The sequence below is a fragment of the Pimephales promelas genome, chromosome 21 (assembly GCF_988280905.1).
Source record: "Pimephales promelas chromosome 21, fPimPro1.hap1.1, whole genome shotgun sequence".
In the NCBI taxonomy this organism is placed as follows: domain Eukaryota; kingdom Metazoa; phylum Chordata; class Actinopteri; order Cypriniformes; family Leuciscidae; genus Pimephales; species Pimephales promelas.
In genome coordinates, this window is record NC_142789.1 from 20265166 (window position 1) to 20279489 (window position 14324).

General features: G+C 35.6%; 2 protein-coding genes across 4 annotated transcripts; one reads left to right on the plus strand and one right to left on the minus strand.

Moving 5' to 3' along the window:
* Window positions 1-338: 338 nt before the first annotated feature.
* On the plus strand, window positions 339-6877 carry tfe3b (transcription factor binding to IGHM enhancer 3b). 3 transcript variants are annotated; one of them, XM_089124918.1, is made up of 9 exons: window positions 339-431; window positions 1397-1632; window positions 2095-2319; window positions 3160-3255; window positions 4507-4618; window positions 4734-4790; window positions 4883-4958; window positions 5517-5664; window positions 5791-6877. In XM_089124918.1, the coding sequence occupies exons 2-9, from the start codon at window positions 1441-1443 to the stop codon at window positions 6226-6228; spliced, it is 1344 nt and encodes a 447-aa protein (XP_088981044.1). In that variant the 5' UTR covers window positions 339-431; window positions 1397-1440; the 3' UTR covers window positions 6229-6877. The 3 variants fall into 3 exon arrangements, with proteins under 3 accessions (XP_088981044.1, XP_039529975.2, XP_039529974.2); XM_039674041.2 differs by having other exon boundaries at window positions 4740-4790; XM_039674040.2 differs by having other exon boundaries at window positions 364-475.
* A 1877-nt stretch (window positions 6878-8754) lies between these two features.
* Window positions 8755-14113, minus strand: LOC120480715 (uncharacterized). Its single transcript, XM_039674068.2, has 5 exons — window positions 13981-14113; window positions 12822-12966; window positions 12608-12745; window positions 12306-12527; window positions 8755-9557 (listed from the first exon to the last, which is right to left on the minus strand). Exons 2-5 carry the CDS (start codon window positions 12937-12939, stop codon window positions 9244-9246), a joined length of 792 nt encoding a protein of 263 aa, XP_039530002.2. The 5' UTR covers window positions 12940-12966; window positions 13981-14113; the 3' UTR covers window positions 8755-9243.
* Window positions 14114-14324: the final 211 nt, after the last annotated feature.

Here is a 14324-nt window from a genome sequence, read left to right on the forward strand (position 1 = left end):
TTAAGCTTTTAAAACTTAGATGTACACGTGTACATGCCTTTTGGAATTTTTTAAAAAAATAATTATATAATATTATATTTTAATGTTAAATTATCTTTTATTTTGTATTAAGTTATTTTAGTTTTGTCATTTGTATTAGTTTTGTTTCATCTGTTTATTGTTAATTTATTTAAATCTTAGTTTTAGTAATTTTAGTAGTTCATCTTAAAATACTTATTTATTTATTTTTTCTTTCTAAGTTTCTAAACTATTAAGTTAAGTTTAAGTTAACTATTAAGTTAGATTTAGTTTTAGTTAACAATAACAAACAATAAGATGGTTGAGTGTGATGGGGAGAGATGAGGCTCAGTCTGTCCAAAACAAGGAAATCCTCGTGCGAGTAATGGCGATACTTCCAGCAAATTCGCAGTACTTCTGCTAGCACCAGCCTGGTAACTCAACTAACTTTATTTCCACCTCTTTGACGACCTGTCACGTATGTATAATCATTGTTAATCTCACAGTAATTATGCGTGAATGGAAGTTGAAGAAATTAAATGCAGGCAACGTGCCAATTTGACGTTGGATGACATGTCAACTAACGTTAGCTAGCTAGTTAGCCTTGCGCTAACAGCTGGATGGTGCTAAAAACAACCATCCGGGTTTGTTAATTGCGCTTTAGAAACTGTCATATGCAGTTACAGTTGCTTACTGTTGTAAATAATTAATACACAAGTTAATTTGGTTAATGTTAACGAACTTGCTCAACTTCGGCTAATCCCAACCTATAGCAAACTATTACATAACTCACAGCAGAGCTAACTGCACTATCTTAATTTAAAAAGCGTTTTTTTTGCCCATTAATAGCTAAAGGAATACGTTCAGATTAGTGATATATTGTTGGTATTTAGAGGAGGCAAATCCACACACACACACACAAAAAAAAAAAGAATTTTGGTTAGCTGTCATCAGGTAAATTTTGTACTTCCCATAGACAGTAAAGGTACTTCCCTATGATAGAGCTGCAGATTTTAATTGTGATATTTTACGGATTTATTATAAATGTTAAGCTGTAGTTTTTGGTTAGACATTTTTTTCCTGTAAATTTTATAAAATATTTCACTTGTCATTATCATTTTCATATTGTTGTTTTATATTAGTTAAATGGTTAGTGTTATAGCCTTTAACAAGACAAATATTGCAAATATTCTTCCTGCTTAAGAAGAAAAGTCTTGGAGGTTAATGATAGAGTTTTATATTTCTCTGTAAATGCAATTATTTGAGTGTTGACTCAGATTAGTAAAGTTTCCCTGTTCCTCATGTCTTCTTTGTCCAAAAAGAGAAGTGTTATTTCCTTTTATACTGCTGATCCCGTAGCATTATTACCAAATTTTTCTTGATGCTTTCACCATTGCAGCTTGTTAATTCTTCTCATACTTGACCCGTGGAACCAGCGTAGCCATGTCATCCCGAGTGTTGCTACGGCAACAGCTGATGCGGGAGCAGGCGCAGGAGCAGGAAAGGAGGGAGGCGCAGCAGCAGGCGTCTGTCGCTCAGCTTCGCCCAACAGATTCCACTCCCGCCATCTCCGTCACAGTGCCACCCATGGCTGCCCGCCCTCCTCCAGCTCAAGTACCGGTGGAGGTTCTGAAGGTGGGTCTGACCATCTTATGCCTTAAAGAAGTCTCTCTCGGTCGAAAAAACGTTCTACTACTGTTTTCATGTCTAGTAACTGTGACGCAATTAGCTGAAAGTTTAAAGTTTGAAAAAAATGTTCGAAAATAAAAATTGCAAAAGAAACTCTTTGGTTTAAAAAATGTGGAATAAATTTAAATGTAATTATTTTTTGAATATTACATAATCATTTTCAAACATGTATTTTTAAATATTACAGACATTTTTAAAAATAAGGCATTCTTCAGTCCACTAAAATTTAGTTTTGATGTCACATGCATAAAATGTAGATTCAACATAAGTGCGAGTTCCCTTTTTTTATATAAAGTGCCAAAATTTCTTTCCTCGTGACTAATACACAGAGTGAAACGTATTGTAGAGAATGAAATGTCACTGATGTCTTTACATGACCATTGACCCAGTGTTTTTACTTTGCTGTAGGTGCAAACTCATCTTGAGAACCCAACTAAATACCACATCCAGCAGGCTCAGAGGCAGCAAGTGAAGCAGTACTTGTCCACCACGCTAGGCAATAAGGTTGCCACACAAACTCTTGGTGTATCACCCGTCCAGCAGTCAAACTCTGCTCCGGAGATGGGCCCTTCTGCAAGCAGTGCTCCCAATAGCCCAATGGCACATCTTAACCTGGGCTCCAACAAAGAAGAGGTAAAGCACATCTAAAATACACTGATGTAGTTGTATCTAAATAGTAGAGGCTACTGTCCCTACTTAGCGCCAGTTTATGATGAACATTTTGTAAGCTTTATATTGTAATCGCTGAACACATGCAGAATGTTTTTTTTTAGCACCATCCACCTGACATGTTGGCACATTGCCTGTATTGAACTTCTTCAACTTTCATTCACTTGTAATTATTGTGAGATTAACGAGGCGTGTCAGGTCATCAAAGAGGTGGTTATAAAATTAGTTGAGTTATCAGGCTTGTTGTTAGCAGAAGTACAGCGAGTTTGCTGGAAGTATCGCCATTACTTGCACAAGGATTTCCTTGTTTTGGACAGACTGAGCCTCATCTCTCCCCATCACACTCAACCAGTTGTCGTAAATTTGTCGTAAATTATACATAGTTAATAATCAACTAGCCCTAATCCTAACCCTAATTCTATAGTAAGTACATGTTGTTATTAACATTACTCAGTAATTGCGTATATAATTATACTGTAACAAAGACACCTTCAAATAAAGTGTAGCCCAGTTATATTTTTACTGTGTGCCACTCTCTTGAAACGTGAACATGTTTAACTTTCTCTGTTCAACTTGCCCTCTCACTAGTTTGTGTTGCATTTAACTGCAAAATACCACACCAGCAGCTTAATTATATCTGCTCCCCTCTTTCACACCATACAGCACTTCTGCTTTAGATCACCCATAAAACACACTCTTGTTAAGAATACAGGTCATTGGTTCCCTAAACAGATACCCACTTCTAAAGCGATTAGATATGCAATAAGACAGTACTCATTCTGCACCTTGATTGCATCCCCTCAGATGGATGATGTAATCGACGACATCATCAGCCTTGAGTCCAGCTTCAATGATGACATCATGTCACTGATAGATTCTGGCCTACAACTCCCGAACACGGTAAGCTGAGCGATGATCTTCATTATTGATGAACACATCCATAACATTACGGCAATGCTCTGAATAAAAGGCTCATTGAACCCCATCTATACTTGTGGTAAACCGCCACAAGCCTTTCTGAAAGCTACGGAGGGATCATTTCCTGAATGCAAATGTCACCACCCCTTTTAAGAGTGAATGCTATCCACTGCACTTATGAAGGAGGCGATAAATGGGGATGCATCTCGGCAATCAACATAAATATTCACTTCTGACACTTAACTAACACCTGCCAGGCAGGAATTATCAGGGAGGGCTCAAAAGGGACTGTACAGAGCATGGCACAAGATGAACTCTAGAAACGACTGGCAAAGGATTTTCCTTTATTTATTTTCTGGAGGGAAGAGAAAAAAGTGAGTTGATGTAAAATTTAAAAATAGGTTTTTAGTTTTATTGCAGGAGCATGAAAGAAAAAGAAAGGTGAAACCTTATTCTTGAATTACTAGCCATTTATTAGTTTTTATTTTTAAAGAAATCTGTTTTGAATCTGCTGTTTTGAAATGTGAAAAGAATGAAAAATAGTTATTCCATAACACTGCACTTTAGATGTGTGTGTGAATTTCTCACACCAGGAGTAATTTATAAATTTATATCTAATTTATAGCAAAAAATGTTCTATGCAAAATGCAAAATGTTTTATTAAAGAAAACTTAGAAAATAAATATTTGTTTGTGCTTTAAAGTGGTTAGAAAAAATGAAATAAGAATTGGCTAATATCGGTATCGGCAGGTCAAAGTCAATGAAAAATCAGAAATCGGAATCGGCCTAGAAAATTGTAATCGTGCATCTCTATAATATGTATATCATTACAATATCAGAAAATGTAAATCAGAATACAATTGCGTAATAAAATAAAATGATTTTAATTAATGTTGATAATGATTAATAATTTGTCTGCAAGTTGTTGTTGTTTCCCTCAATGTGTGAATAATATGAATAGTTCAGTAATTCAATTTGAATGTAATGTATTCACGTCCAGAATAATAGCACTACATTCACTTTGAACAATAAAATGGCAAGATTTTCCCTCAGTTACAATAAAATGTTCCTTGCAACATTTATTTACATTCATGTTCAATAGTATACTTGATGGTAAAACACATTTTGATTTTAATCAATGTGTTTTAGGCTGATATTACCACAATAAGTTTCCTGGTACAGCTCAGTGTTTAGAAGGGTTTTGATTTGATTTCTCTTCTGTTGTTGTCTTAGCTACCGGGTAACCTTCTGGATGTCTACAGCAGTCCTGGCATGGCAACCTCCAACATCAACGTCAGCAATTCCTGTCCAGCAGATCTGCCCAACATCAAAAGGGAATTTTCTGGTAATGTTTTACTCAACAGCCGCCTTCTGTGTTCCATTGGTTTCAAACTGTTTGTTGTGCTATGAATCTGATTCTACAGTATTTTGTAGTAGTCATAATAGCTCTTTATTGTCAGACACAGATGCTAGAGCTTTCATGAAGGAGAGGCAGAAGAAAGATAATCACAATCTCAGTGAGTTCAAAAGACACATTCTCCAGTCGTGTATTGTTTGCTTACCGTGTCGTTACATTACTCAGCCCAAATCTGTGTTTTGCCTTGTGTAGTTGAAAGGCGGAGAAGATTCAACATAAATGACAGAATAAAGGAATTAGGGGCTATGATACCCAAATCCAGTGATCCGTAAGTTTCTTTCCTTGAAACCTTAAGCTTTCTGGCACTTAAAAAAAAAAACATATAATATTAGTCAAATGTTTTGGACACTTTTGGCTGATTTTTTTTTTTTTTCATGATCTTCAAAACTAATTTCAAGCATAAGCCTTTAGATCAAAAGGTTTTTAAGACAATTATAAATTCCAAGACTAAAAAAAAATCAGTTCTCTTTTAAATTGTTATTAGTTGAGCCACTGCAATGTATATGTGGTACATCATAGAGTGATGTTATGCACTATTGTATAAGTTTGGGTAAGTCTTTTTTTCCCCGAAAGAAATTAACACTTTTATTGAACAACTATGCATTAAATTGATTAAAAAGTGACAGTAAAGACATAATGTTATAATACATATTATAATATTAAATAAATAAAAAAAATTCAGCATATTACTGTTTTTACCGTATGCTTGATCGAATAATTGCCATCTTGGTGAGCATACTATATTTCCTAAGAAAAATCTTACTGACCCAAAACTTTGGAGTGTGTGTATGCATAATATTTATCTCCCGTCTGGATGAATTGGCAGGGAGATGCGTTGGAACAAGGGAACCATTTTAAAGGCTTCAGTTGATTATATAAGAAAACTTCAGAAAGAGCAACAGAGGGCCAAAGAGATTGAGATAAGGCAAAAGAAAATAGAACAATCCAACCAGGCCTTGCTGCTCCGCATACAGGTTTGTGAAACGTTAGCTTTCCTGTCTGTCTCAAAAAAACATTCCCCTTTAACACTTAACTTGTTCCACTTCTTTATTATGTTAAAGCCTGTGAAAAGATAGACTCTTTCTGTTTTTTACACACAGGAATTAGAGATGCAAGCTCGTCAACATGGCCTCAACACAGCTGTGTCTCAAGGCCTGAGCACAGATGCTTGCTTCCTTCAGCAACAGATACTACAGGCAAACCAGTCCATGCAACCTGGCGTTGAGGAAGGCCACCCTCAGAGCCACCTCAGTATGGATGCTGCCATGGCACAGACTTCCCCCTTCCTCGCTGTACCTCACTCCGGCTCCCCGGCTGCTGCGGCAGTAAGCGGCCCTCTCGATCTGGATACCTTTAACTTTGCTGATCTGGACGACCCCACGGCCTCTGATCTTTACTCTGACGTGGGTCTCAGTGACATTCTGATGGATGACAGCTGCACAATGCCCACTGTCAGGTCTTCAGATGTGCTCTTTTCCCCTGGAGCCTCCAAGACCAGCAGCCACGATAGTAGTGTAAACATGGAGGATGACTTGTGACAGAAGTGACCACTATATGTATGTTTCTGTTCTTTTCCTCATGTGGGACGACGTGGAATGTTTTAAAGGGACAGTGAGTTCTTAAAAATTCTGTCGTCTAGTCTAAGCCTGCATGACTTACTTTCTGCTGTAGAACATAAAGAAGATATTTTGCTAAATTTCTCAGTTAGAGCTGCACGATTAGCAGTGGATCAAGTGTTCTTTGTGAGTGAGTCATTGAATCATTCATTCAAATTAATTAAACATTTTTATGCAGCAATTAACATTTTGTCAGAACTTCCAGAAATGTACGTTATTTTGTTGAATCGTGGGGCTATTCTCAATTTATCTAGAATCATGCAGCTCTAGTCTGTTGTGTTGAAGTCAATGATTACCAAAGCAGTTTGGTTACCAACTTTCTTCAAAATATCTTCTTTTGTGTTCTGCAGACACTTTTATGGATTTTTCATTGTTTGGTGGACTATCCCTTCAAAGAACTCTGTTGTTCTCTTTGATTCAAGGCAGTTCATTTGAAAAATTAACTGTAGTATTACAGGGTTTCATTGGCAGTCAGTGATTGCAAACTCCTAAATGTTAAATCAAGTCTGAAACGCACCCAAACCGTTTAGCCTTTTTGTAGCTAAAATGTAGAACGTTTTAGCCTTTCAAAGCCTTCCTTTAGCCTTCAGCTGCCATAAGGTTAAGTCATGTGACATTTATTAATGTGATAGATGTGTTATTAGACTCTGCATTCAGAGCATGCAAGTGCACATATATGTTTTTGGAGTGTAGTAGTCGTCACTTACCATACCAAAGGGATGTTTTGGAGTTGTTTAATTGCAAGAACTCATTATTTATATTGTTGATGAAATTTTTAAGCAATATTTACTGCGTATATCAGAAAAGTCTATTTTTTAACACTTTGCTGGCTTTACTTTCAGCCATATTTACTACTAACTGGTTTGAAAATTCTACTTTTTATTTGTTTGTTTACAACACTTCCTTTTAAACTTAGTTAATTTGACCTTTTTCAATGTTACATTGCTAAACAAATTTGTGACGGTGCTGGTGTTCATGTATAATCTTTTTGGTGACACTTTAGAAGAAGGTAAAATTAATTTGGCAACACTACAATAAGGTTCAATTTGTTAACATTAGTTAACATGAACTTGCAATTAATAAATCATTTATTAATCTTACTTCATGTTAATTTAAACATTTACCAATACGTTATTAAAGTCAAAAGTGGTATCTGTTAATATTATTTTGATGCATCTGAGAAACTAAAGAGTACCAGTTATATTTTTTGAACTAACGTTCAAAGATGAACAAATGCTGCAATAAATATATTGCTAACTGTAGTTGATGCATTATAACTAATGGAACCTTATTGTAAAGAAGTGTTACTTCCTATATATATATATATATATATATATATATGTATTTATTTAAAAAAAAAATATTTGGCATTAATACGTCAGGTATCATCAAACAAATTCTATTTATACTAATTTCTACCAATTCTAATACATTTTAAAATAATATATTTAAAGATTTTTTAAGCAGAATAAATTAATATGAACAAAAATGATTTAGCAATGTACGGTACAGTTTATACATGAACATTTAATCTCAATTAATTGCTCATTGTTACTTCTTGATACCTGACGCATTAACTTATGTTAATGAATTATGCGCAAAGTGTTACCGATTTTTTTGAATGTATATAAGGAAACAAGCCACATAACATCATGCACAAATAGCTTTTCAGGTGTAAAACGTCTCAAGCTACCTCTGCCTAAAGTGCTTTTTTTAAGCAGTAGATCTAAATCAGCATTTTATTGGATGCAGCTAAATATACACCTACCTGCAAATGTAAATGTTCTGTAGATGTGCTCAGAAACATGACATTGAGTGTATTGCCGGTCAAAGCCAAATTAAGTTTTATCTCTGATCAGACTGTGCCTTTTAGCTTCAAGGAACAAAATTCATTTGTTTGGTTTGTAAATATAGAGGAATTAATACAAATGAGTCTTTACATTTTTAGAAGTTGTTCTCTGTGAGTTCTGCAGCAATTCAAATGAATGTATGATATATAAAACTATATGATTTAAAGCTAAAAGCATAGACTTGGAAAATATATTTCAAAACTTGAATGTTTGAAATGATTTATGTGAAGTCACAATTTAAGCAATACAAATGTTTGTCGCATCTGCTGACAGTACAGTCCTTAGAAATAAGCATTGGTGTGTGTCTAAAGACATATTTCTACTCATTAAAACCGAATTGCCAGTAATTTTTCAGCTGCCCTCTTTATTGCCGTCTTTACTTTCATTGCATCTATACTCAAATGTGTTCTGGATTTTTTGAAGCGCATAATTTATAATTGAGAAAAAAATATTTAAATTCTAATGTGTTGGTGCATATAATTGGCTAAAATAAACTGATCTGATGAAATAATCTTATGCTTGACTTTTTTTCAAATGTTTGTCTTGTTTTTTTTTTTTGTTTTTTTTTAAAAGATCTCCATACAAAAATATAACTCATTTGTCATTGTTTATTCAATCAAATTCTCACATTTACCTCCAGTTTCATCTCAACATTTAATATGCCATATTTGATGTGCAAGTTATCAGTTTTAAACAAATAAAACAAAATCTAGTAGCTCTTTCGCATACATTGGCTAACTTGCATTCTTTTCAAACAAAAGAGCTGTAAAACATAAAAAAAGGTTTATATTTGAGATACATTTAGTGTAATGCATTCTAACATTGTCTTGCCATATATATACATAAAAATATTTTTTTGCAATTCTTTGACAATTTATTTGACCAATTATGTTTACTCTCAAATTGGAATAAGCTGGACAAAAACGTTACTATTTTAATATATTGTAGTTCATGTGTGTAAATGCAGCCGTGCAGTATCATAGCCACAATCAACCGGCAGATTTACATGCTTGTGAAATCAGCACATTGCATTCCAGCCTTATTTGATAGTCATGACCAGTATATAAATGACAGTGAGACTATGCCGCTAGTGAAACAGAAGCTGAGAGAGTTCCATGCCAAGCTCCAGACACTCGGCCGTCTGTAGACAGATGTCGCACATGGAGCAGTCGAAGATTTTTTCTCCACAACTGCAGCCGCACGCCTCCATGTACTCGGCACAGCTGCAACACTGGCAAAAATCTATGAAGTCCTCCAGAGAGGAAGGGTCGCAACAACATGCTTGAGAGCAGAAAGATGTGCAGATTGAGGCCACGCAGAATTGACAACCATCACCAACAGCCAGCAAGCAATCCCAAAACTTGCAGAACAAACACGCTAACAGAAAGGATGCACACAGGTCTAGAAGTGCAGGAAAAAAGAGAAGAAAATGGATTATGTGTGAGACTAAACGCACGTTCTGCATTCAACACAACATTTTTGGTTACGGTGAGCCATTTACAATGGAACTGAATGAGGCCTTATAATAATAAGCTTATAGTTTTATAAAATCACTTAAATTGGTCTGACAAAGTCACTATGAAATCAAAATAGACAATTCTTGCTTGTTGGTTTTTTATGGAATATTGCAGTATGCATTATAAATCATTTGTCCATGCACATCATTATTTATTTATTTTTTTATTTATGTGCCATTAGCCTGGATGCAAGCCCGAACCCCACCCAAAACATTTTTTTGGTCGGGAACTTGATCCATTCAGTCTGGACTCGATCCATCCAGGAGTAATTATGATCGGTTCAGAAATCGTCGGGCCAATCAAATTGCCAGGGTGGGCTTTATACGATGATGGACAAATGATCTGCAGTTACGTAATCATCACGTTATCAAAGAGCGCTAGGTTTGAACTGGTTTCCCTTAAAGATGACTGCAGCTGGAGAACTGAGATGTATAGATTCCGCCTGTTGTAAAGGAAATCGACAGCACATTAATTTTAAAAGACGAATAGAGAACTGAAATCGAGGCGTTTGTCGATCGGAAAGATGTGTTTGCCGTCCTTCGATTCGGCAAAAGTTTAAAGAGTAACTAAACCCTAAACCAACCTCAAATCATTGATTCGAGTACCTTTTTTGACATTTGTGTATAAAGAGTTTTATTTCTACAATATATGGTGTAAAAACGTCTTAGTGCTGCCCTCTTCAGGTTGAACGGTGGCTACTGCAGTTGAATTTTCCTATTGGATGTTCTGCACTTCGTGACGTATGCAGGTTTCAGCTCACCACGCTCTTGGTACGAGCTACGCTCTTGGCAATATAAAAAAACAGCTTGTTTTGTCAAAACCAGTCAGGAGTTGGAATTGGGAGTGTTGAAAACGATCAGGATAGAGTGTTTTAGCATCTATTTCGTCCCCTCTATCTCCGCTGGGGTCAGCATTTTTCAAATATTGCCAGTGGGTGGAGTCAGGCTCTGAACAGGGGTTTAGTTACCCTTCAATTTATCGGCTAGCTCCGATGGTCGCTAAGAAGATGGGACGCAATGAAAACCCTGTGGTCGTTGTGGTTTCTCCTTTGGTCGCACTCATGGAGGACAAAGTAAAAGAAGCAACACTCATTATTTTACTATTTCCATCGTGCATGGTGCAGTTGAGTTCTGTTGACAACTATGCTATGCAACTATGTAGCAACAATAGCAAAACACAATCATTCAATTAATTGTTAATTCCACCTTTCTAGAAACAAGTCCCTGACTGTAGCCACCAGTTATAGACCCCCCTCTGTGCCCAGATGTGCCCTAGACAATCTATGCAAACTGATTGCTCCCCATTTATCTTGTTGAGTTGTTATTGTTGGGCGACTTAAACTGAGACATGCTTAACGAACCCACTGGATGCATCAAAAATCTGCAAATACGGGCACCCTCATAGATATTGCCCTAACTAATATGCCCACTAAATACGTCTCAGGTGTCCTTAGCCAAGACATCAGCGATCACTGCATAATTGCATGTGTTTGTAATGGGTCAGCAATCAAAAGGCCTCCTCTTATCAGTGACAAATGCTCTCATAATTCTGTGAACAGGCCTTCTTAGCTGGTCTCTAGTCTAGTCTCTAGTATACAGCCCGTGGTCGAGCCCTCTTGAGGCGTCGTTTGCTAATCGACGAAACACTGAGGATGGAAGGTGCCCACTTGAAGACCCTAGAGATGTCCCCTACTCGACTACATACTGTAGTTGTGGCCATAAATGGATGGAGAAGCATAGTTTACTGTAAAGCTACGTCTTAGTTTTGCTTATCTTGCCGAACGCCAAGTACAAATAAGCATTAAGTTTAACATCTACTCTCGTGTAATGGAAATCTTGATTTACTGTAAATTTAAACTTCCATAACTTTTTGTTCACTTCATCAATAATTTGCTGAGTGTTTCCTTGAAAACAAGACCATATAGGTCTAGATCCTGAGGTAATCAAGTACCGTCCATTTTCCATTTAACGAGAAGCCGTTACACTCATACAGTATATACATCACAAAAGGGAAGAAAAGACTTTCGCAACTTCTGTTTCATGTCGACTTCATGAAAACTAGTATTATTTGAGCTGTAAAGTTGTTTAAATCATATTTTTTTAGTCTTTAATGTTTACACATACTGTTTATGTCTTATGGCCCCATTCACTTCCTGAGTGCCTCACTATAAAACAGATTTTTGATTTTTTTTTTTTTTAAGAAAAGGAGGGACGAGTCTAAATTAATTTCTGTATTAATCAACAACATTGCGCCACAAGTGCTGTCGATTGAGCTTAACTTGTATTGAACCCAGAATATTGCTTTAATGGCTGTAACAGACAAAGTATTGATGTGGTAACCACAAATAAAGCAGCTTTGCTGACATTGTAGTCCATCATAAAACTGCTATCCTGTTTGTATACCTTTAAGAGCCCTTTATACTACTAATCAGCACCACACTAAGAAAGTTTGGGCCATGCATGCATTCCCTCATAAATTTAGCTAAATACTGATGATAAAACATGACAGGAAGAAGGAAAGCTGTTATCAGTCCTGCTAGCGGGGATTTCAGCTGCATCTATAATGCATTAGATGTCATAAAAATTGAATACCTCATTTCATTGAGTCAAATGTAATTTGAGGTGTTGCTTACCTTCAGCAGGGGCTTTCAGGCTCAGATGACTTTTCGACGTGGAGGTGGAGGAGTGGCTGATTTTGCTATGACGGTGTGTTGCTTTAAAAGCGGTGATATGTGCGTTTTTGAGGTGGTTTGTGGGTAGCTGAACACAGACAGGAAAAGCATCACTGATGTCTCTGCCAGGTGCGTCTTGAAGTGGCTTTTTCACATCTGCTGGGACTTCTTTGATATGCACGTCTATGATGAGGAGACAATTGGAGACAAAAGTGATTTGGATGTTGGCTTAAAGAATGATAAGTAGTGTGAAGGATATTTACCAAATGCTAGTGGTTTCGTTTTACTGAGAGGAGAAATGAGACATGAGTTTTCCTTCCTAGAAAGTTCATCTGTTGGTGAGAGTTCATTATCCTTTAGACATGTTCTGGTAGATTTTAGGTCTTTTTTGTCAGATGACTCTATAAAATAAATAAATCACATTATTAGTTGCTCTTTTCCTCTGTGATTAATTAAAAGAGAACGGAAAAGTCTTACCAGAGTTTTGAAAAGTTGATACACTTGGAACTGAATGAACTTGCGGGTCATCTTCACGAAAGCTGGATTTTGATCCAATTGGTGACCGGCCATGTTCCTTGTCATGGTCACAATTCATCTTTTCAAACTCCTCTCACAGTATTTGCTACAACAAGAATAAGTGTAACGATGAAGAGTGAAAATGCCAGAGCATTTGAACCATGTCATAAAATATTCAAACAAAGGAAGCACAAAGAATTAGTCCGTGGCATATATTAAATACTAATGGTAAAATGCTATGGAGGAAGCTAATTGATCACTTGACATGTTGATATATTATGGAACTAACAGTTAATAATGTGAACACCATTTTTTTTTTTTTGAGACTATTATGACTACTTTTTACTGATTATTTTTGATTTATACATTTGATATGCGCAAAGTATTCAAAATATTATACATATACGCTAAAAAATGCAAAGCTTAGCGTAAAAAAGTACTGATGGAGCAAAATGTGCCAGAGTCATTAATCTATTATTAATCTCAATCCATTTGGCAAACATATTGTGTGACAGGGATAAGAGGCATCCTAGATGTAAAGAGGGCAATAAATTTCAGCAACCTATTAGTCCAATGTTTGCTTACCTTGAGTTAAAGAGATGCCAGGAAATTTTCTTTCCAAATAGATTTCAAAAAATAAATAAATAAATAAATAAAATAAAATCAAAAATATATAAGTTCCCAGGATATTAATAAACAGATATAGCACCTAAAATTATTCAAATACAACAATATAAATGAAAACAAAATAGTATATAAATATAATTATTAAAACGAATTCAAAATTATAAATTATTCAATAATCTCCAACATACATTTCACTAAAGATATTTTAAGACCACATATTTATCGTAAAAACACACCGCTGCCTCATGTAGCCTAAACAGTAGGATATCAACTTGCGGCATTGTCACCAAATGTATCCAGGTACAGATATTAGCAGGCGAACAGTGATGTAATATTTATAATATTTACTTTGTAAACCTAAAACAATTAATGTAAATCAACAACACTGTTGCCTCCCGTCTTTTTCAACTTGTTTTCTACTATTCCCAAGTTAAACGGTACAATCTTACGAATTATTATCTACGATCATTCAAGGTTATTAAAATTCACTAACCTTCAACACCACACTCATCTCACTCACATCGCCCCTCGGAGATACCAGATTGATAGCCTGCACTTGCTCTGCAGGGGCCGTTGCCTCATCATTATCCATTCGTTAGCATGCTCATAGTGTTGATAGGACCACCCCCAACCCCCCAATAAAAAAAATTACAATAACATTTATTACAATAACAATTATTATAAATAATAATAGTACTTATTATTATTAGAAGTAGTAGTGGTAGTATACTTTTTTAGTATTGTTGATATTAAATATTATAAAATATTACTTTTTTTATCAGAAAATATATTGATCATTAAGTCTTTTAATGATTGTCATGTGATAGAATGTACTTT